Source organism: Plectropomus leopardus, chromosome 17, assembly GCF_008729295.1.
Source record: "Plectropomus leopardus isolate mb chromosome 17, YSFRI_Pleo_2.0, whole genome shotgun sequence".
Taxonomy (NCBI): domain Eukaryota; kingdom Metazoa; phylum Chordata; class Actinopteri; order Perciformes; family Serranidae; genus Plectropomus; species Plectropomus leopardus.
The window spans coordinates 3,898,652-3,922,554 of record NC_056479.1 but is presented as its reverse complement, the minus strand read 5'-3'; the positions used below and the strand labels follow the sequence as shown (position 1 = coordinate 3,922,554).

The following is a 23,903-nucleotide window of genomic DNA, read 5'->3' as shown; positions in this document are numbered from 1 at the left end:
CTTTATATGGAATTTGTTGAAAATATTAAAACTACTGAATGTCACAGCCTTATCCTTTACCATCATGAACAGAAGTGTAAATTGAAAATCTTAGCAGCGTCCGAAGGAGCACAGGGACATTTATTGTGAAAGGACCGCCGAGCGAGGGGAGGAGGACTGTCGGGAGCGCGCTCTGCTGTAGACTCAGTGGTTTTATCCGGTTGGCTGCTGCGGGAACGGACGCGCTCCCGCGAGGCTTCGTAAGGAAAAAAAAAAAAGCGGTGATCTCGATGTGACAGCTCAGAGCTGTCCACGTCAACACACCGAGCGAGCACGGCGGCAGCGGCAGCGATGGACTCCACGTCTCTGGTGAGCCTCTCTGCCGATTTTACGGGCTGTGAACCGACGCCTTTACTTTGGGGGTTGAGGGGTGTTATGATCTCGGCAGTTTGTGTGGTATTTTGGTACTCCTTATATTAGCGCATGGGACATTTGTTGCATTGTGGCAGTTTCGGTGGTGGGCATTACCGGAGACGGAGGGGGGAGGACGGGGGCTCGGCTGCAGATTGTTCATTAACCAGGAACAGCTTTGATTTCTTCTTTAATTCACGAATGCGTGCGTGATCCGGACTGTGGCCGTCATGTTGTGTGGTTGTGGACGCGCAGGCCTGATGTGGTCCCTGTGTTTCACACGCAGACAGCGCCAATCTAACAGTGCTTTTTCCACTTCTGCGCGTAAAAATAGTGCAGATATTGTGTGCTGGATACAGCGCGACAACTTGTTTGGGTGTTAACTTAACTCCATTACAATGGAGCGGCAGAGCCACAGCTGTTATCCACTTATCCACGCAGAGTCCGGCGCAGAGCGCAACAGGACACAACTCTAAGCCCCGGCTTCAGTTCCTGCACGAGATCACTTGACTGTCTGCAATGTGTGATCACAGCGCGAGAAGTTGGAGCGGCTCTGTGGGTTTAAATGTGTGCTTGTGTGGAGCATATGTGCACAGATCGGTTGACGTGTAGAGCAGAGTAGGTGCCACGTCCACCGTTCCGTCTCTCTCTGTCTCTCTCTCTCCCCCTCTCCCTCACTCTCTCTCTCTGCCTCACTCTCCATCTTTTCTCACATTTCCTCCAACGCTTTGTGCCAGTGTCTCATTCTTTTTGTTATACTCTTTCTCAGTGTTGGGAAACATCTATTTACTCAAGTACTTCACTTAAAATACTTGAATACTTCCATTTAATTCCATCCTGAGGGAAATACTGTACTTGTGTCTTTCCATTTAACGTTTCTGTAACCTTAAGTTCAGAACCTTACTTGAGTTGCTACATTCAGGATGCTGCTGCCAATTCATACATTTTACTTGTTACTCCACTACATTATATGCCGGTTACTTGTTGCTGTACAAATGTATATTTCACATACAAAACCTATGATCATCCTCTAAACGTGACACATGGGTATAGATTAAACTGTCCAGATCAGTGACACTCAATTTATGGCCTGTGGGCCAAATCGGTCTCATTTTGTAATTCACAACAAAAATAAAGTGATTCCCACTAGGAACTGTTTTTGTACTTTTAGTATAAAGTAGGTGTCAAAGTGCATGAAACAGCATTGAGCTTTTTAATAAAAAAAAGTGCCAGAGGAGGATCCACTGCACCCTCCAACAGGGTCCGAGAAATGTCCTAAAAGCTAAAAGCTGCGAAATGTCCAAAAATACAAGAAATGTCCTAAAAGCAGAGAAATGTCCTAAAATCCAGGAAACTCCCTAAAATCTTAGAAATTAAAGTAATAGAAATATACTAAAATGATAGAGATGTCCTATAATCCTAGAAATGTTTTAAAATCCTAAAATGTCCTAAAATCCTTGATATGTCCAAAAGTACAAGAAATGTCCTAAAATCTGAGAAGTGTCCTAAAATCTGAGTAGTGTCCTAAAACATGAGAAGTCTCCTAAACTCTGAGAAATGTCCTAAAAGCGGAGAAATGTCCTAAAAGCGGAGAAATATCCAACAATACGACAAATGTCATAAATTCCTAGAAATGTCCTAAAATCCTAGGAATATCCAAAAAAGTGGAGAAATGTCCAAAATACGAGAAATGTCCTAAAATCTGAAAAATGTTCCAAAATACTAGAAATGTCCTAAAATGCTACAAATGTCCCATAAGCCTGAAAATTTTAAAATCCTAAAATTTCCTAGAACCGTGGAAATGTCCTAAAAATTCTAGGAACATCCTAAAATCCAAGAAATGGCCAAAACTCTGAGGAATGTTCTAAAATCCATGAAATGTCCTAAAATGCTACAAATGTCCAAAAATCAGAGAAATGTCCTTAAATCCTAGAAATTTCCTGGAATGCTACAAATGTCCTTAAATCTGAGGAACGTCACCATCTTATTACATTAGTAGGTAACCAAAAGTTTAATTTGTATTTGCAATATTAATAATCTACTTAAAAAAATAAACTTGCATCTGCAGTAAACACCCCTTCTCTCTGGATTTTCGGTTGACCCACGTATCACATGATAAAATCTTTCGAGATTCCTCCTGGTGAGAGACCTTGTAGTGTGTTAACCCTGTGAAAACCACAGCGACTTTTAGACTTCCGATTCAAAACAGCAAGTTGTTTAGAGTGAATAGTACAGCAGTCTGATGACACTGGAAGTCGTGCAGTGTAAACTAAGCTTTAGCTTAGCGTAAATACTAGAAACAGATGAAACAGGTAACCTGGCTCTGTCCAAAGGTACCAGAATTCAGTTTCAAACATGCCAATAGCTCACTTATTTGTGCTATTTCTTGTTTGTTCAATCTCTTAACAAACTTAAGTGTGAAAAAGACATTTAACTATTTCACTGCTAACCGTTTTTCCAGTCTCCAGATGCTGACTCCAGCTACATAGTGACCATACAGAGTGGTAATCACATCAAACTCATGGAAAGAAAGCAAATACGCATTTTGTTTTCTCCAAAATGTCGAACTATTCTTTAAAGACATTTTTTCTGTCTCCGTTCGCTCTGGAGGAACAATGCGTCTTCCTGTTTTGTGCCGTAAATCTTTTTGAATAGAACAGCTGTTAATCATCTGGTTCTTTTTAACAAGCAGAAGGAAGCAAAAAGTGTCAGTCTGAAAGTCTTTCACTGCATAATGTAATTCGCTTTGATGGAGGCTGTTGTCAGAGAAACTGACCTGAAACAGGTCTCAGCTACTGCCACTAAATGCTTCGAATGTCCTGTTTGTGTCGTGTCCATGATGGTGTAAAAATCAAAAAGTAAATCAAAATTGCAGTTTAGACAACTGCCAAGTCCAAATTGCAAGAAGCTTTGAAGTTGTTTTTAGCGAAACGTCCTCCAGACATCTAAATTGGTCTTCTGGTTTTGTCTGAATCCATGACCTACTTAGAAACATACACCCTAGAGAAAATCATTATGTTCAAACCAAACAGCCAATTTTTACATTTTAGGCATTTTGCTGTCATGTTGATCCAGAAGGACACACCAAGAGTCAAAGAAGCTGTAGCCTTTGATTTTTACATTTGTTATTTAGACTTAAACCAAAACTGTGGCTGGTTTGTTGTCTGTCCATATTATGTTTGACTAAATAAAATCAGTCTTTCATGTTAGTTTAATTTTGCAGGGAGAACATACCTTTAGCCAATGTAGCATCTTCTCTATATTATGTCTGTCTCTATCTCTATCTATTCTCTGCATATTATTGTGATATTTTGCAAGGCAATATTGTATTGATACATAGGCGCTGCATATCAGTTTTTTAGATGATATAAAACATTAATATTGCAAATACAAATGAAACTTTTGCTAGCCAACTAGAATCAATTGCTATTTCAATACAGTGGACACACTTTACTGCAATAAAAAATGACTGAAGTGAGGTGAACAGACTGACAACTTTATCGTCTAAGATAAAACAGATGTTGACAAAGTTGTCCTTTGGGGAAACATGATGTGACATAATTTGCAGTTGAAAAAAGGTAATATATTGCAATAAGTTATCGCAATACTCAGGATATCGCAAAACATTTAAAATCGCAATAATATTGTTTCCTGACCTAAACATCATGGTAATATCGCATCATAAGGCCCTCGGTCAATTGTCACTGAATTGTAAATGTTCAGATGTCAATATTTTTCAGAGCACTTCAGCATCTTCTCTTCAGTGAACCATAACGTCAAAATGTATTCCTCAAAGCTCGCTGAACACTGGACCAAAGTCTGAAATACTGGACAAGCTTAACTGTGTGTAGCAGAGTTAAGATAGATGAGGCATACCATGTAGAAAGTGTGTTTTTCCAAATTTAAACAACTTTCAATTACACCAACCTCATCAGGCTAATGCTGTGTTCACATGGAGTCCAGCAGACAGTAGACTGTAGACAAACTGGATGTTATTTTAGTGAATGAGAGCAGGACGGTAAAATTAGTCCAGACTGGGAGAGAATACCAGCAATGGCAATGGTAGACAGCACTGCTGTCCAATTTTTTTAAAAAAACAACTTTTTGCCACCCTCCAGAATGGAATTTTCAACCGAATATTGCGTATCTCGCAAGGAGAAAACAAGGTTGATCGGGACAACGAAAAGGTAATAATTTTGGTGCAACAACACCCAGAATTGTATGATCGAAAATTCTGATCTAAGATGTTAAAAGAAAAGTAGACATGTGAGTGAACAAATATAAATTAAAGGATAAATGACTTTTGGAGGGAATTTAACAATCATTTTACGTTTGCAATAGAATATGAAGAGAAAGTTTCCTTTGTGGCTATGTAAATAACTACAATAATTAAAGAAAATAATAGACACAAAATCATTTTATATAATACGTTTATTCAACATATGGTCATGTGTATTGTATGTGGATTCCAAACTAAGAACGTATTTTCTGTCGGATATTGTCGCACATGTAGAAATAAATATGACCTTGCATTGTGTCAATCATGTTTGCACACTGCCTCCGAAATTTAAAATTTTTTGGAACACGGTCAGTTTTCTGCGTTTTTTTTTCTTTCATCCTTCAAAGCCAAGAGAGTTGTTGAGTGAAACTTTGTTTTACTTTTTTGTGATTTCTAGACATGTAGTTAAGTTTCTTATGAACAAATATGACAAAATAATTACTTCTCTATCAGAAAAAGTGATTTTATACCCACGCAAACATGTTTCAAGTTCAGCTAGCGTGAGACCAGTATATTGCTTGAGACACTACGTTTTACGAAACAAAAGTTGGTCGATCCAGATCCGTCTTTGTCCTTCTCGCCATCTTCATCCCTCTAAAAATGGGACAATGGATGTTTCTTTTAGGTCTCTGGTCTAAGTTCTGTGATACACTCTGACTGTGAATCTATGCTAGTCAGTGCATAACAGAACTTTGTCCCGGGTCGTAAAACTCTTCGTAGGGATTGATGAACGCAAGGATGGATGAAAAGGTCAAGTGGTCACCAGAATGGATAATGTCTTTGGTCATTTCCAGATCTAGAAGTGTAAAACGAAATCACAGAAGTCTGCAAAGACGATAAAACAGACGGATATAGAAACTTGTCAGACTGGGCAGCTCATGTATGTGTGAAGAGGGTGTTGCTGGAAACGCAGGCTTTATCTGGATAATAAAGGTTGATAGAACACACTGGTCAGGTGTGGGAGGAATGGCATTGACTGTAGTGTTATGAGGTAGGCCCCTCCCGGTCCTAGATGTTTCCCTGAGGTGACTCAGCACAGCTGAAATATTTAAGATGTTCTCTCTGTTTATTGTTGCAGGAACCTTCCCTCTACACAGTGAAAGCTGTTTTCATTCTTGACAATGATGGCAACAGACTTCTGTCAAAGGTAAGGTTCAAGTGTTTTAGCTCATTAACTGCACAGGACCTGATCTCACGTAACTGCTGACCGTCCAAAGCATCATTTCATTCATTGGGAAAAGGTGTTGTGACTTGTAACTTGTTTTAGTAACATAATCCTCGTGTTGGTTCTGTCAAAGTGACATTTGTTTGTGTTGCACATATGTATTCCCCAGCCACGCTTTCTCACAGGAGTATCAAATTGTAAAACTCTTATGAAAGGGGTTTTTATATATCCTCTAAAGAAATAGTTCAGCATTTTGGAAAATAGGTTTATTTGCTATGTTGCTAAGAGTTAGAGAAGAAGATTGACGCCAATCCCATGTCCATGGAATAAATCTGCATCTATAACCGGCAGCCAGGTAGCTTAGCTTTGCACAAAGGCTGGAAACAGAGAGAAACGGCAAAGGTAACAAATCCGAGTTTCCTGTGACTGCTTCGCAATAAAGCAGCCATGCTTCTCCAGTGGAATTCTATGAATGTGCATCAGCTGTAGGAAATAGTTATGCCACACTAATATTAGTATTAGCAATAAAGATTTCTCCACGGATTTAGTATTACATTTCTATAAAGCTGTCAAACTCACCTGTTAAAAATTTTAATCAGAGTCGATGCAGCAGGACCAGAGATATCATCTTTACGATTCCATGCGTTCTATTTCTTTGTCAAAACCCAGCTTAACTGGGACGGCGTTGCTGTGGAAACATGCCGGCCACCCTTCGGTCTCTCCAGGGTGATCCTGGTGAATAAGCAGCTTTATTTTGACACACAACCCCTGTAGCAACACGGTGGAACAGCTAACGGTGCTAACAGAGGTAACAGTGATGCTAAAAGGTTTGTGGCTCTAAATTTAGCAGCTTCTTCACGGGAGCAACCTGGGGAGAGCCTGGAGGCTGGGAGCCATGTTTCCACAGCAACGCTGTTCGCTTGGAAAAGCATCACTAGCGGTAATCGCTGAATGAGCAGCACGGCTAGCTAGCTAGCTCCCATGAGCCCTGTGTGATGCGTAGTGCATTACACTGAAGAGTAGCAAAATTAACCCATAGACTGACATGCGTAACTGTCAGCAGCTAACTCACAAATGTATAACTGTTGACACCCCTAATTTGCTGGGACTACTTCATAATAAAAGTCAACTTGTGTTTTGCCACTAAAATGCTTTTAATGTGAAGCTGCAGCAGTAGGAAATGTTCAGTGTGCATTAGCAGTAACTTATACAGTGCTCTAATGACCATCATTGATGAAAGTCTTTTATATCTCTGGTGGTTATTAAGTGGTGGGAAAAGTTCCTCACAGTGGCATAACTGATAATTGAAGTGTAAATTTTGTGCTTACCTTTTAAGCTGGCTCTGATTGGGTTGTAGCGCGAACAGTAAACAATGAGGCTGATATTAATATGGTTCAATTTCAAACAGTAACACTGCTGCATCACTTCCTGTCAATCCTATTTGCATTTGAAGGCAACTTGAATCTAGCATGAGAGTGGCGGACCCTGCCACTGACAAGGAAAGCTACTATATACAGAGATAACTGCAGAATGTAAATACATTTAGTAGCTCTTTCTGAAAAAAATACTGACCACAAGTATCAAAAACATGATCTGATTTTCTGAAAATGTTTCATAATAGTGGACAAAAACATCCACACACTAATATGGTCCTCTTGGACATTTAGAGGAGACGTTTCCGTACAGTACCAGTTCTTACATGTTTAGTAGAAACGGCCCTGAAATGAATAAAACTTTTAGCCCAGCAGTGTTACAGCCACAGTTCATTGATTGTTTGTGTGTTTCAGTACTATGACCCTGAGCTTTACCCCTCCATGAAGGAACAGAAGAACTTTGAGAGGAACATTTTCAACAAAACACACAAAGCAGACAGTAAGTTCCTCTCTGCCTGTATTTTTTCTTGTGGCCCTCCCTGTGTATTGTCCTGAACACTCACACACGTCTCCAATGTCACCTGTTACACATTCTACCACCTCGTAGCCCAACACTTGCATGATACTAGCCTAAAGCAGGTTTTATTGTAGCCTGTTCTCCACTTTGGAACCAGAGGGTGCTACAGTCGTACTACCGTATGTCAGTGTGAACCTAAAAAATCAAGAAAAATTTTGACTTTTGGATTTTCGTTTAATGTTTAAGCATTATTGCATTTATTTACCTGCTCAGAGAAGTGTTGCAAAATATGCTTTATTTTCAGGGGAAGCGGGATTCTAACTTTCACACAGCTGATACCTGAGTCTCTGCTCCTGGCCTCCTTATCACCCATCCAGTATTTTCATCCTTTTGTTCTAAACTCCTCCTTGATTTCCTCCTTCTCTGCTATTCTTTCTTCTCCCATGTCATGCTATATCCCCTCTCCTTCTGTCCCACCTCACCTTACCTTTGTCCAGCTCTTTCGATCCTTAAGGCATCCCTCTGTTTCTCTCACCCTTGCTTGTCTCCTTCTCTCTCTCCGTCCTCATTCTACAACTCCTACTCACTTTCTATGTCTTCTTTTTCCTCATTTTCCTTCTTCCACTCTCTTTAGTGTTTATTTATTTTTTCTTTTCTCCTATCATGTCATAGATTTCCTCCCTTCTACTCCTTGACTTTCTTCATCCCTGCCTGCCCCCTTTCTATTGCCTTTGCTGTCTCCTCATCCTCCCTCCCCATGCTCCTTCACTGTCTTTAACTTTTTCTCTCTCAGGCTAATTTGCTCCTTTATCTTTTTGTTCTTCTCTGAGTGAACGTAGCCTGCTATAAATCGTTGTAGTTTTTTATTATGACTGCACGCCAGCGATAGGGTTGTCCATCTGTCCATCTGTCTGTAAATCTGTATGTCTCTACATTTGACTGTATGTGTGTCCGTCCCTTTCTTGTGAACTACTTTCAAGCACGCCTGAGGGAATTTCTTCTATTTTTTCTCTCATTCTTGTAAACGTGATAACTCAAGAACACCTCAAGGGAGTGTTTTCAACTTTCAACAAACATCCATTTGGACTCGACAGTGAACTGATTAGATTTTGGTGGTCAAATGTCAAGGTCACAGTGACCTTGTCTGTCTCATTTTTGTAGATGCGATAACTCAAGAATACCTTGAGGGAGTGATTTTAAATTTGGCACAAACGCCAACTTGGACTCATCAGTGGAATTTGATGGTTGAATGTCAACAGTCAAGGTCAATGTGACCTCACACAAACATGTTTTTGGCCATAACTTAAGAATTCATTAGAATTAAGAATTAAAAATTAATTCTAGTTATGACAAAATTTCACACAAATGCCCGATCTCAAGTCAGCATAAAATGATGAAGTAATGACATTTAATATCCAAAAGGTCAAAGATCATCTGCACTGTGACATCATAATGTTCTGCATTAACACTTCTGGCCATAACTCAGTGTCAGATAATGGTGCGTGGAGGCATACAACCGCGAGGCACTAATTTTAGTTGGCTGATTTATTACATGTAGCCTACTTTTAAATTCTATCTTGAAAAGTGAAATATATAAAGTCATAATATGAATAAAATATAGGTATGCCTGTCCTTCCAGTTATCTTTAACCCATCTCTTTCATCTTCTTCCCTCTGTAGATGAGATAGCCTTCCTGGAGGGGATGACCATCGTCTACAAGAGCAGTATAGATCTCTTTTTCTATGTGGTGGGAAGTGCTCAGGAGAACGAGGTAGGGTGAATTCAGCCGTCTCTGCTAAAATAATATTTAGTGATGTCATTTCCTAAAACAGCTGGACACAGTTTTCAAAATAAACTTCCAAAGAAAGTGTACTTTGTTTTAGGTATACTTTCTTAAGTTTCTTAAGTAATATACGTGACATACATTAAGTGTCTCTGAGGACCTAGGAAAAGTGCTATATATTATTATTATACTTGTAATATGTCATTTGACATTCCACACCGCATTCTTAAATAACTGTGTTGACTTTTGGTTTGACATGGGACACAAACAGTGGTCTCCTGGGTGAAAGACCTGTGTTTGTTTGACCAAGCCAACGTCCCACCCTATACACACTTTTCACTCTGTTCATAATGTCAGTGCCCCATGCATCTCTGACAGACACTAAAGGGGGCCTTGATGTGTCAGTATCAGATGCTTGGGGCCACAGACCATACATTGGTATTTGACAAGTTGGTAGTAGTAAGGATTTGATGTAAACAGGTAACACGTCATACCAGCTTGTGCATGTGAAACCTACAATATCAAGTCTCTTTTTCTTTTTCTCTCTCCAGCTCATGCTGATGTCAGTACTCAACTGCCTGTTTGAGTCCCTCAATCAAATCCTCAGGTACACTATGTTCTCTCATTAGATCTTAAAAAAAATGCAGATAAATGAGAGCAACTTAACAGTAATGGTTTTCATTTAAAAAAATAGAGGACAGTCCTAACAGAGAAATTCACAATCTTGCTCTACAGGATACTTCTTAAAGAACAATCTTACTTGATTATATACTTTAGTTATGATGTTGGGGTTACAATAACATTTTTCACACACTCTTCTGAATGGATGTCATAATATTAAAATGATATTAAGGCATTATTATGTTTGTAGCCTCAGCAAAATCAGAGTTAACATTGATCCACACTAACACTGCCACCTCTTCACCATATTTCCCTGCCACTCATGAAAATAATGAGTCTCCATGTTGAATTGAAAATACAGCAGTGTGTGTGGTTTTTTTTTTGGTTTTTTTTTCCCTGAAAGGAAATTTAAGTTGAAAAATAATATTTGACCAACAAGACAGCTGACTGACAACACAATGACATGCAGTCATCATCTTTCAAAATTTATTTAACATTTAAGAAAGAACTGAGATTAGTTTGCAAAGCCATCTGTGTGTGTTTTGGTTTGTTGTGTGTGTGTGCGTGCGTGTTGCACACCAGGATTCCTCATTGTTGACTGCAACATTATCAGCCAAACAGTGGCTGATGTGGTTGCTATGGGAACCGATGCAGTAGTGATGCAGAGAGTGAGCGACATGAAGAGATTATATTATTATACAGTATGAAAGATTATAGGCTGTTCTAAGTTGCACAGTGCAATATGTAAATGTACAGATCACAGTGTTACAGTGGTATAAAATGGATGAACAGTCAATGTTCTCCATGCAGGCCTGTTCATAATTTTTGACTAATTGTTACCATGTAAAATACAGACTCATAGAAAACATGTAGTGTTGTGTCTGCTAGACTCAACATTTTAAAAAGAATTTAAGGCCACTAAGGGCATGAATGTTATATTAAAGGAACAGTTTGACATTTTGGGAAATAGTCCTGAGAGTGAGATGAAAATTTTGATATCACTCTCATTGTCTTTGATTATGCTTAAGTACGAAATTCGCCAATAATTACAGATGCTGTAACCGACTCTGAATTATGTCAGATGATAACAATTTGGCAAATCAATGCAAATGTTTGACTATTCATTCCACTTTTTTTAAAAAAAATATGGTTTGAACAGGGTTTGGTGGGAAAATCAGGGTGACAGCGAGGTTTATGTAATATAGTAAATTAGCTCATTTTGGCCTAAGGCTAATGCCTGCTAACTACACTAACAACAAATGGTAAATGTCCATTTTTTTGTTCCCACTATAATTCAAGCAAAAGCCATAGATTTTTTAGTATTAAGTTGCTGTGAGCTGTACATAGAGAACCCCAGTAATGACTCCTAAAACCTGGAAATCCATTAGCATTGCAGCACTTCCGGTTCCCTTGTCCCAAAGTCAGTGGGTTTTTTGAATGGGTTTTTGGTTAGAAGCCTGAAATAAATGCTGTGTTTAATAAAGGCTGAACAGACTTTCATGTTTATTCTACGACATAAAATACGTCAGTAAATACCCCACTCAAGAACTTTGAAGCTTTTATGTGTTTTAAAAAAAGATGGTCGCTAACAAGTGGCTAAATGAGACTACAGGTTGTTATCACGCCAAACTGCGTCAAACACGGCTTTAAAGGCCTTGTAGGGGTAGTGATCGTGGTGTAGTCTGTTGTAGCCTAGCATTAGCTTTTTACTTCTGGTGACTACATTTAGGCTTCAAAAATCCTGAAAGTGGGTTTCATTTGTGAAGATTATCTGCTGAACAAAGCATATAAGTATCATTAAAGTTTGCTACCATTTAACTTTTTTTGGAGCCCATGGAAAAATCCCATGGGCTTTTTGACAAGGGAACCAAGGTGACGTTAGCTTCCATCCAGTTTATTTAAGTCAATGCAGAGTCATGTGAAATTGTGATTTAGGGAGAATCAGAGTGTCATCGACAGAAGAGCGGTTAATTGATGTGGGGTTTTTTGCTGCAGGAAAAATGTGGAGCGGAGGTGTTTATTGGACAACATGGAAGGAGTGTTTCTGGTTGTGGATGAAATCATTGATGGAGGGTAAGACAGAAATAATGGTTACAGCTCATTAGAGATGAAGAACAACTGCAATACAGACTTTATGTCAATGTACACTACATTTAAACTAGTTTCCATATAAAGTAGTTTACAGTTATTAGTTTCAATTATTTTGTTATTTGTTTTTATGAAATGTCAGAAAAGAATTCCTATATCCTGTCCTACTCGTGCTGTAATCAACCCTGATTGGTTGTTTTTTTTAATCCTGTTGCCAGGATAATTCTGGAGAGTGACCCCCAGCAGGTCCTACAGAAGGTCAACTACAGGGTAAGACGACTGTCAATCACTCCCAACTACCAATCATAACAATGTGTTGATTGATTTTAATCATGGGGAAGTCAAATGGAAGACAAATGTTTTAGAGTAAAGCAGCTGTTTGGCCTATTCACACTGTAGCCTCCCACAGCTTCTGGCCTACTCTTACCTGCTTTACCTTTCCTTCTCTCCCTGTCTCTCTTCTTCTGATTGGTATCAGCTAATGTCAGAGCAAGCCTATGGCTTCGTCCTGTTTGATTACATCACCGGTAACGTAGAGGGACAAACAGACAGGAGCCAGCTGCTGTAGACAGAGGGTGAGAGAGAGAGATGAAGAGAAAGAAAGTGAATTCGAGAGAGAGAATGAATGAATGAGAGTGAGATAGAGACATTGAGGAGATGAAGGAGGGATGGATGAGACAGATGAGGTAAATGCATGGTGACAGAGCATAATTACTAACAGAGGCTTTAAACATAAGGCTTGCATTTCTCTTATTTTTCTCTAATTTCTTGTATTTCTCTAATTCTAAAAGTTGCTGGTGGCACTAGAGAACAGGTCAGGTGATCACCAAAGTCTTTAATACATCAGACTGGCAATAGAGTGCTCCAGGGATTATGTTTTTCTTTAGGCCGACCCTGAAGCGTCACCCTGGTTTCCTTGTCAAAAAGCCTATGGGATTTTTCTATTGGGTTTTGAAATAAACAAACACTTGTGGTACTTATGATTGCGTTATAAGTACACAGCAATCGACAAAAAGCAAATTGCAGTGGGGTTTTCCCCAGACATTCTTTTATCACATCTGATGCCACAAACTGATTTTTGGGCGCTATTTAAATGTATATACCATGCAGTTATTCATTGTACCACCCTCTTGCAGTGCTGATTGTAATGTTGTCACAGACAGAGCAGCAGAACACTAGTCACAGTGAAACTTGAGAACCATTCGTTGTGCTGGTTTTAAAGTTTGCATTCACTCTCTCTGCACTCTGCTTCTCCTCTCATCCATCAGTCTGATCAGCTCGGATCAGATCAAGTAATCAATTATCCACTCCACATCTTAAACTGGTGCTATTGGATAAAAAGACTCTTGATGAGTTGTGCCTGAGCTGTGTTCATGGACACGCAAAAACATCCAAAATTAAAGAGGACGCAAAATTACTCAAATTTAAAAAAAAAAAGGACACAGGCACAAGATACAAAAAGGCAAGTTTGCTGACAGTCTGTGTGCACTGTACTTCATTTTGGTCAACAGATTCAGCTGCAGAGTGAGCTGCAGAAGGAGAGGCTCGGTCAGATTCTGGTCAATAGAATGCCTCAGGGATGACGTTTGTCTGTAGGCCAACCTGGAAGCTAACGTCGCTCTGGTTTCCTTGTCAAAAAGCCCATGGGATTTTTCCATTGGATTTTGGATCATTGCAGGAAATAAGTTAGATGGCAACAAACTTTTATGATACATATATGCTTTGTTCAGCAAGATTATCTCCACAAATGAACACCACTTTCAGGATTTTTGAAGCCTAAATGCAGTCACCAGAAGTAAAAAGCTTATGCTTGGCTAGTTAAATGCTAGTTAATGTTGGCCAGAACAAACAGCTCATGGAGGTTGTATTGAGATGTATTATAATAATATTAATAAAAATAACAATAATAATACATTTTATTTATGAAGTGCTTTTAAAGGAACTCAAAGACACTGTACAAAGAAAAAAGCAGCAAAAGTATAATAACATCACATAAATACACAGCAAACAAATTAACGACAAACAAACAAAAAACAAAAAAAGCACATTAAAAGCCAGTTTAAAAAGGTGAATTTTTAGAAGGGATTTGAATTTGGATGTATCGGTACGATATGATACATTATAATGCGTTCTAGCTCTTTTCAGTAAAAATGAGTGGAGGTCAATTATAACGTTCTTATGAAGTGTTCAGTGTAATTTAGTAAAATGTAGTTTTTGGCAAGAAACTTGAATAGATATAGTTTTTTTAAAGGATACAGTACATTTTTTTTTATGTTTCACAGCAATCTAAAATACATAGTAGAGAGGGAATGATGTTATATTATATGTAGTAAAAAGTAGGGATATATAGATATCTGCAACAGTTATAGGCCAGATTAGTTGTTAGATATCTGCAAAAAAATGCGATTGCGAGATTGTGCGACCCTAGTAAAAAGACATTTGAAGATGTTATCATTTTAAAAATATTTTTCATGTGAAAAAGGACATAAACGGAGGTCTTGTTTTTAATAGTGTAGATTTCTTTGTTTCTCAGACACAAAAGGGGGAATAAATAAAAACAAAAACAAAATAAACAACAACAAACATAAGTATTGGCTATTGGCCAAATTGTTATTTTGAACATTGGTCGGAATTTTGGTGCATTCCTAACTACAACTGATGGATAGCAGACGTTAGCTTGAGTGGGAGGCTGTTGCAGTGACGTTACAGTCATACAGTATAACAGCAACAGAATATTGTCTTCAAATAATGCATAGAGACTTTTCAAACTTATAATCCAAAAACATGTTAAATTGCATGAACATCAACATGATTTTTGGCTTTCTGTCCTCTGAAAGAGGGCACGGCCTTGAGATTATATGAGGTACTTGTACTGTATATGCTGGTTTGATGTATTCGTCATTTGGGTACCATCATTGTCTGCAAAGGATTTCATGGCATTCCAACCAATAGTTGTCCGAGTCTTTAAATTTGGACTAAAGTGGTTGACAAATGGACAGACAAACAGACAGATCAACAAACCCTAGAGCCACTATTATGGCGTTACATGCTCATACAAGTGTTAACCAGCGAGCTTTGAGTGTCACTAAACTACAGTGTATAATGGGGTTTCTACTGATCTAATGGTGTTTGCAGTGCTCTACTTTTGTACTCTGTGTGTGTGTTCGTGTGTGTGTCTATGAGTATGTATCTGGTAGTTTGCATGACTTTTGCATTTTTAACTTGTACAGACAACAATGTCATTTTGTTTTACAGGCGGATGAAAACCCCTTATCTGAACAAAGCGTGGCCCAGGTAACACACAAACACGCAAAATACACTCATAGACACTGATAGACACATGAGTATGCGCATATATCACATACACATTACTATGTTATAACAGTATGTTACTTAACTTTATTATAACAGCACTTTATTTAACTTTATTGTAACAAAATTTTATTTGACCTATTATAAAAGTACTGAAATTAACTTTATTATAACAGTATTTTATTTGACTTATTATAGAAGTACTTAAATTAACTTTATTATAACAGTATTTTATTTGACTTTATTTTAATTGTGCTTCATTTAACTTTATTATAACAATACTTTGTTTAACTTAATTATAACAGTATTTTATTTAACTATATTTAAACTGTGCTTTATATAACTTTATTAAAACAATACTTTATTTAACTTTATATTTTATTAGTATTAGTTTTTATTTTACATTGTCTTCTTTTTAATAGTTTGACATTTTGGGAAATCAGCTCAGTTATAACCACGTTGTATTCCTTTTCTTTCAACTGTTACAAAAATCTGTGAAAGTGATATGTACAAATTGGTGAGGAAAGCTGTACAGGTGCTGGCAGGTAAGAAAGCGGGTTCCCCAAAATGTCAAACTATTCCTTTCATCCTGTATCTGTTTTGGAACTCCACCTTAGAAAAGGATCATGTGGATGAACTGAGAACTCAGATCTGAGAAATGTTCAATTTTGTTTGCTCCAAAGTTAAGCGACAAAAGCAGAACAAGTAACAAACAATAACAACTTGACATTTAACACAAACGTAAATGCACAGATACATGCAGATATAGTTACACATACAAATGAATACTCAGCTGCTCGTACAGAAACATGATCGTGGCCTCAGACACTGCATGTTCGCCTCATTTCTGCATTGTTCTTAACATGTAAATCTTTCATCTGCTTCTCTCTGATACCATTTGTATCATTGTGTCATCTGTAGAACAGAGCTGACCTCCCACGCACTCTGTTCAATCACAGAAACACTCTGACGCAATGATTGCTCGCAGTTTGACATCTGTCTTCAGATTCATCAGGCTGTATGCTAACGCTTTAGCTGACCATGCATGTTTAAGGGCTCTATGCAAAACTCAGAGCGTATGAGTTGTCTTGACACAATGCGAAGTTGACTGAGCTGGAGGCTTGCAGCTAACAGTGCTAACCCCATAAACAGTGCTAACCAATAGCAAATGCTTACCAAAACCAACCACAGAGAAGCTCAGATTATAGGACAGAGGGAATGTAGACTCGCTGTATTTGGGACACTTGATGGTTTGACTTAAAATATTTAAAGAAATACTTTTTTTCACAAATTATTGTAATTGTGCCAAATGCAAATTTGGCATAAACGTCCACTCGGACTCAAGAATGAACTGATTAGAATCTGGTGATTGACGGTCAAAGGTCACAGTAACCTTATAAAAGATGTTTTGCTACAACTCAAGAACCTTTGGTGTCCACTATGAAATCATGATTGTAGAGATCTTCTGTGCTGCCAGGGGGAAGATGTGTGTGAGGCGTCCATATTTACACAGACATGGATGTAAACTGTAAGGGGAAACTAAACTGGGGCGCATACAACTGTGTGGCAGTTTATCTAGTAGTGTCATGATTCCTCTAAAATCATTGATACAAAAGGCATCGATTGAACTTGTTTTGACTCGCAAGACTCTTCCCCAAAGACAAGGCCAGCAATCGAGCTTATGTGTGCATGTATTAAAGAAGCAAAGTCAATTTACTGCCTCAAGTGTCCGAAATTTGTTGTATTCTTGTTTTTTTAACATGTTTAAAATAAAGAGAAACACCATATGAATCAGTCAGTCAAAAAATACAGTGATTTTGCGTAAGCATGAAGTCATCCTCTGCTCAGGACGCCATTACTCCACTATATCTTTACAAAGCAATACTAGGTTGCTCCTATATCAATGCTCTCAATGTTGCATACAGAATCTTTAAGGTAGTGGCCAGCTTGGCTTCAGCTCCAAAACACAACCGTAAATGCATGGATTGATGGATAAACAAATGAATTAACAACCTCCCAAGCACTGCAGCTCTCTTATCACTGGGCAGATCATCAGAGAGCTCTTTTTTATAATTTTATGTGATTCAGTCTAACAGCATCAGCAAAACTGAAGTGTCGCTCTGATAAGCTTCCATAGTAAGCTGCCTTCTGCTTGTGTGCAGGAACGAACATGTGCATGGACATGTTTCTGTGCTCACTTGTAGAAGAGAGAGAGTGTTTGTGTGTGTGTGTGTGTGTGTGTGTGTGTGTGTATAGTCATGCTCTAAGCTTTTCTCTATCTGTTGCTTTAACCCTGACAGCACATAACAGAGAAACTGGCTCTGACCACTAACGTAAGTGCCCTCTAACATCACAACAGACCTACACTGCTCTACACAGCTTACTCGACTTTAGTACTGCATACCTCACACTGTGACAATACTCCAACATAGCAATATATGGGAAACACTAATGAACTGTGCTGCTTATCAAAGGTTTTTAAATGCCTGGGACTGATATAGAATTGGATTTCTTCCACATCCATATGTAGACATACATGCAGTAGTTGAAGAAGTATTCAGATCCTTTACTTAAGTGAAAGAACTAATGCCACCCTGTGAAAAGTCCTGCACTGGAAATGGTACTGAAGTAAAAGTGAGTAAGTATAATCAGGAAAAATCACTAAAAGTATTAAAAGTAAAATTGCCCATTGCAGAAAAATCTAAAAAAAACAAAACAAAACAAAACAAAAATACATCTGAAAAACAAATTATTAGAAAAATAAAAAAGACTCGAAAAACAACTCGAAATTATTTTAAAAAAAAAGAAAAAAATATCCAAAAAAAAAGGTCAAAATTATTAAAAAATGGGAGAAACAGCAACAACTTCAAAAAAACATACCAAAACTAAAAAATAAAGAAAAACACTTAAATGATTCTCAAAATAGTTGGCAATTAGTTTTCTCTGAATTGCCTGATTGATTAATCAACCAGTTGTAGCAGCTGTACTTATAAACTCCTTGTTCATTTAATTTATAACAAAACATATTTTGTTAATCCAAAAAATATTTCTAATTAGTTTAGTAAGTTAATTTTTAATTAGTAAAGTACCTAAAGCTGTCCGACAGATATATTGAAGTAAAAAGTACAATGTTGAAACAATACTGAAATGTATTATAGTAAAGGTATAAAGTAGTATGAAAGGAGTAGAATAAGGTATAAATACTTCAAATTCATACTTAAGTACAATACTTGAGTAAATGTATTTAGTTACATTCCACCATTGCAAACACAAAACATCAAAGGAAAGACACAAAGCTGTCATGTGTTAGTCATGTTAGTGTGGTGTTTACGGCGCACGAAAGTGTTTTTTCCCCTCTCAGGCAATATATGAGTTCTCTTGAAAAATGTCTCCAAGCCTAAAGACAAATGTCCCTCTGCTCACAGTCAACTCACAGCAGGAGGATGAAATGGATGAGAACAGTTTAAACACTGGTAGATAGCGGAGCGAACACATATAGCTAGGCACATTATTAAACCTTGTCAACCAGAAAAAAAATCTGACAATGATGACAGCAATGAGCTAGAGAGAGAATAATTATCCAGCAAATAATGAGACGGACAAAGCAATAACAGCATTACACCAGTGGCTGCAGCACTGCGGGGGTGTGCTGATCAGTGGTGGTGGAAGTATTCTCATCCTTTCCCTAAAGCTGTAGTTGGTAACTTTTTTAAAAAAAAGTTATCATATTTGCTGAAACTGTCACTTTATTCACACAGCAATATGAGACAGATTATCTGGGAAGAAAATCATAGTCATCTTGGCAACTCTGTTGCCTGTAGCACTTCTGATGGCGTAACTGAACGTACATGAACGAAAGCAACATTCAGGAGTCTCTAAAACAGCTGTCAATCATGTCAGTCACGGCTTGTGAACTGCAGTCGAACTGTCAAACTATGACTCAAGATTCTGTTACTGAATTGCCTGTTTCTCACCTCAAATGCTTTTAGTAACATATTTCAGTGTACTGTTTAGCTGTTAAAACAAAGTTACCAACATGACTGTAGGGTCACAAACTTTCTCATTTATAGCTAAACAGTACACTTAAATATGTTTTTGAAAACATTTAAACATATTTTAGTGTACTGTTAAGCTGTAAAATAAAGTTACCAACATGACTGTAGGGTCACAAATTTTTCTCATTTATAGCTAAACAGTACACTTAAATATGTTTTGAAAACAGTTAAACATATTTTAGTGTACTGTTAAGCTGTAAAATAAAGTTACCAACATGACTGTAGGGTCACAAATTTCTCATTTATAGCTAAACAGTACACTTAAATATGTTTTTGAAAACATTTAAACATATTTTAGTGTACTTTTAAGCTGTAAAATAAAGTTACCAACATGACTGTAGGGTCACAAATTTTCTCATTTATAGCTAAACAGTACACTTAAATATGTTTTTGAAAACATTTAAACATATTTTAGTGTACTGTTAAGCTGTAAAATAAAGTTACCAACATGACTGTAGGGGTCACAAATTTTCTCATTTATAGCTAAACAGTACACTTAAATATGTTTTTGAAAACAGTTAAACATATTTTAGTGTACTGTTAAGCTGTAAAATAAAGTTACCAACATGACTGTAGGGTCACAAATTTTCTCATTTATAGCTAAACAGTACACTTAAATATGTTTTTGAAAACATTTAAAACATATTTTAGTGTACTTTTAAGCTGTAAAATAAAGTTACCAACATTTCTGTAGGGTCACAAATTTTCTCATTTATAGCTAAACAGTACACTTAAATATGTTTTTGAAAACATTTTAAACATATTTTAGTGTACTGTTAAGCTGTAAAATAAAGTTACCAACATGACTGTAGGGTCACAAATTTTTTCATTTATAGCTAAACAGTACACTTAAATAGGTTTTTTAAAAACATTTGAACATATTTTAGGGTACTGCTAAGCTGTAAAATAAAACTCGAACATGGCTGCTCTCTCATTTAGAGCTAAACAGTACAATGAAATATGTTTCTCTGAAAACATGTGAAGTAAGAAATAGGCAATAGAGTAATAGAATCCTGCTTCATATTTGACCAGCACTGCCTAGTTTGTGTTGTTTTTTTATTGCGTCATTACAGCGAATACAGTTAGAGGCAGTAGGAAAAACAGAAGGGACATTTTTTTTTCACAGATTATCTGTGTTGTGTATTTCTTTCAGATTGTAGCTATAGTTTCAGTAAATATGAGAAAAGCGTTATTTTCATAATGGTTAATGACCATAGCTTTAAGGAAAAGTAGCAATTCTGTAAAAACAAAAAATTATATCAAAAATACTCCATTTTAGTTACAGTCCAACATTGGATATGCCACATTAATATATATACAGTAGTATTATCAGCAGAATGTAGTTAAAGTGTCAAAAGCAAATTTACCTATTATGCATAAAAATGATATTTATATGTACCAAACAACACTTTGTGCACCTGTTACACAGTAAGCACTAAACAGATGAACGCACCAATAAAACTCTGTAAGGGACTTATATTACTGAATTTCAGAGAACCCTGCATGCAGTAGTTTTATGAGCTCCATGTGCTCTCTGCTGTTGAAATTAGGAACTACAGCCTCAGTGCTAAAATGAAGCGACAAGCATTACACCAACAATACAAACTGATGCTGATCATTAAAAGACCCTGGACTGACACATAAAAGCATATAGTAAATTAATAGATTTAGTCTGAAATGCATAAAAACAATAAAAACAATAAATTCTACAAAAACGTCAGGCAAGTCACCACAAGAAAATGTTTGCATTGTAAATTTCTGCAAACCATAATATGGTACTATATTACTGTCACTTAAATTAATATATTTTCTAATTGCTGTTTGGGAAATCTATTAGATGAGAAATGTGGAACAGAGAAATAATAATAATAATAATAATAATAATAATAATCATCATCATCATCATCATTATATATATATATATATATATATATATATATATATATATATATATATATATATATATATATATATATATATAAGCTATGGTATTTAACAGGCCAAATGACTCAACACAGTGTTCTCTGTGTGAGAAATGATCATATTAATGATCATAAACATGCGTAAACATAAGGCTGACATTTAAAACAGTGTGTCAATATGGCCCATATATACTCAGATTTTAACAAATAGTTTCTTTCAGTAATTTCTTTCTTTTAAAGATGTGTTTTTAAGTTTTGTAAAAAGTGTGTATTTCGGTTTCCTGTCCATGTTGTGTTCCGTCAACATGGCAGCCTAGAACACGGTTGAACATGTGCTTAGTCTGACATCTAGTGGGTGAATAGTGCTACTGCAACACGATACAAGTATTTCAACAGCTACCAGAATTGGTCCTGCCAACTCCAAACGTACGTCTTTCTAATGATATGGAAAACAACCAGTAAACAAACCATGTTTAATTTTTAGATAAAGATACATAACATGTGTGTGAAATTGCTTATATTTATATTATTTTTATTTTCTGTATTTATGTGTTTTTTTTCCCATTATTTTATATATATATATATATATATATGTACACACACACACACACACACACACACACACACATATACCATACCATATATATTTAATTTTCTTAGCTTATACTTAATTACTTGATTTATTAAATAATGCTAGATTATATACCACATTTTTTTTCTTGATGTTTTTCCAGGTTCTGCAGACGGCTAAGGAGCAGATCAAATGGTCCATACTGAAATGACTCGGACCAGACACATTTTTCAAGAAAACATTTTTTAGTCCCAAAGCTATTTTTTTATAGTAACACTTTAAAGGGAAGGTCGTTACTGGCCCTGTTGGCCAATAGGCTTATAGCTTTACATAGCCATTAACCAGCCAGTAATAGGATTATGATTCTATGTGTAATGGCATTTTGTTACATTGTGTGTGACGTGATTAATTTATTTAGTTTGGGAGTGATGTTAGTTGATACTCTTGTAGATTTGTCATTTCTAATGACAACAATGGCATGAGGAGATGAAGGGAGACGTGAAGGCTGAAGGCATAGTGTCCAGCTGTGCCTCTGTAGAAGACAATTAATGAAAATACTGGAAAGCTTATTAGTGATCAATAATCTATTCTATGCTTTTATTTTGGTGGAGCAGGATTTTCCACTCTTATTTAATCAAATCAGAATATAACTGGGATTTATTTTTTGTTTGCATATCGCTTAAATACAAATTTTGAAAATTACGTAGTTTTATACATGATGTACTTTTGTTTTTGTTACACATGCAAATAATTTTGGAATGATCAGCTGAAACATTCTTATGTATTTGATGATAATCTGGAAAATAAGTAAATAATACAGACAGAAGGAAACAAAAACACGACTGCAACAAATATCCACAAATTCAAACTAAAAAGCTGAATAGCACACAAAAGACATTAATTGTATATTTTGTACCGTGTTATTTAAAACACAAACTGAGCAATTCATTGCACAAATGATGTCAGTCTAATAAAGTCCTTAAATGACGAGGGGTGGGAATCACCAGAGGCCCCACTGTATACTATTGTTTAAAATACTTAGGCCATGATACAATATCAATGCAATTTTAAATGTTTTGCAAAATGCTTAGTATATCAAAAACATATATCATGATCAGTTGTAATTTACTACTTTTTTTCAACTGCAAGAAAAAGAAAAAATTGTCAACATCTGTTTTATCTAATAATATAAAGTTTTCATCTTATGTCAGTCTTTTTAATTGCAGAAAAAATGATTCTAGTGGACTGCAAAAGTAATTAAAAAAATTCTAATAGGCTACCAAAAGTACTAATAATTAATAATAAAAAGTTACTTTGTGTGCATGTATTGATATGATATTGCCACACCAAAATATTGCGATATGCTTTACCAACCCCCACCCACCCCCCCCCACCTCTATAAAATGACGGAACCAGTACATTTTTTTAAAGCTTATTTTAATTTGTAGAGGAATGTAATAATGCCTTATGACACTAAACAAATGTTCCAGCTCCATGTGTATGAGGAAACACGTTACTGTTGCACTGAAAGCAAAATCTTTATTTCCCTTAAGGTGGAATTCCCTCATTAAGGTACATTATATAGTATAGTATAGCATTTGTACATAGAATTGATTGAAGAGTCAAAGGGACCTTGAAGAGTCTATTTTCTGAGAGAGAAAGGTGTTCATAGATATTAAATATTTTCTTAGTGGGAAAGAGGAAAAATCAACCAAAGACATTTTGTTTACATTTGGATGTTGTCGAAGCAGACTGCCATTGTGTCTGATGTATGGCGTTTTGTCTCTCCACCGTTTCTGACACTGATAATAAAATATTTGCTCTGGA

At 36.6% G+C, this 23,903-nt stretch overlaps 1 protein-coding gene across 3 annotated transcripts; it reads left to right on the top strand.

Annotated features, from left to right (window-relative positions):
- The first annotated feature begins 271 nt into the window (after window positions 1–271).
- On the top strand, window positions 272–23,903 carry copz2 (COPI coat complex subunit zeta 2). Of its 3 annotated transcripts, none has more exons than XM_042504589.1 (10): window positions 272–348; window positions 5,748–5,816; window positions 7,622–7,706; window positions 9,404–9,495; window positions 10,059–10,114; window positions 12,124–12,201; window positions 12,435–12,486; window positions 15,472–15,510; window positions 17,829–17,861; window positions 22,240–23,903. In XM_042504589.1, the coding sequence occupies exons 1-10, from the start codon at window positions 331–333 to the stop codon at window positions 22,285–22,287; spliced, it is 570 nt and encodes a 189-aa protein (XP_042360523.1). In that variant the 5' UTR covers window positions 272–330; the 3' UTR covers window positions 22,288–23,903. The 3 variants fall into 3 exon arrangements, with proteins under 3 accessions (XP_042360523.1, XP_042360524.1, XP_042360526.1); XM_042504590.1 differs by lacking the exon at window positions 17,829–17,861 and adding an exon at window positions 12,695–12,791 and having other exon boundaries at window positions 22,240–22,288; XM_042504592.1 differs by lacking the exon at window positions 17,829–17,861.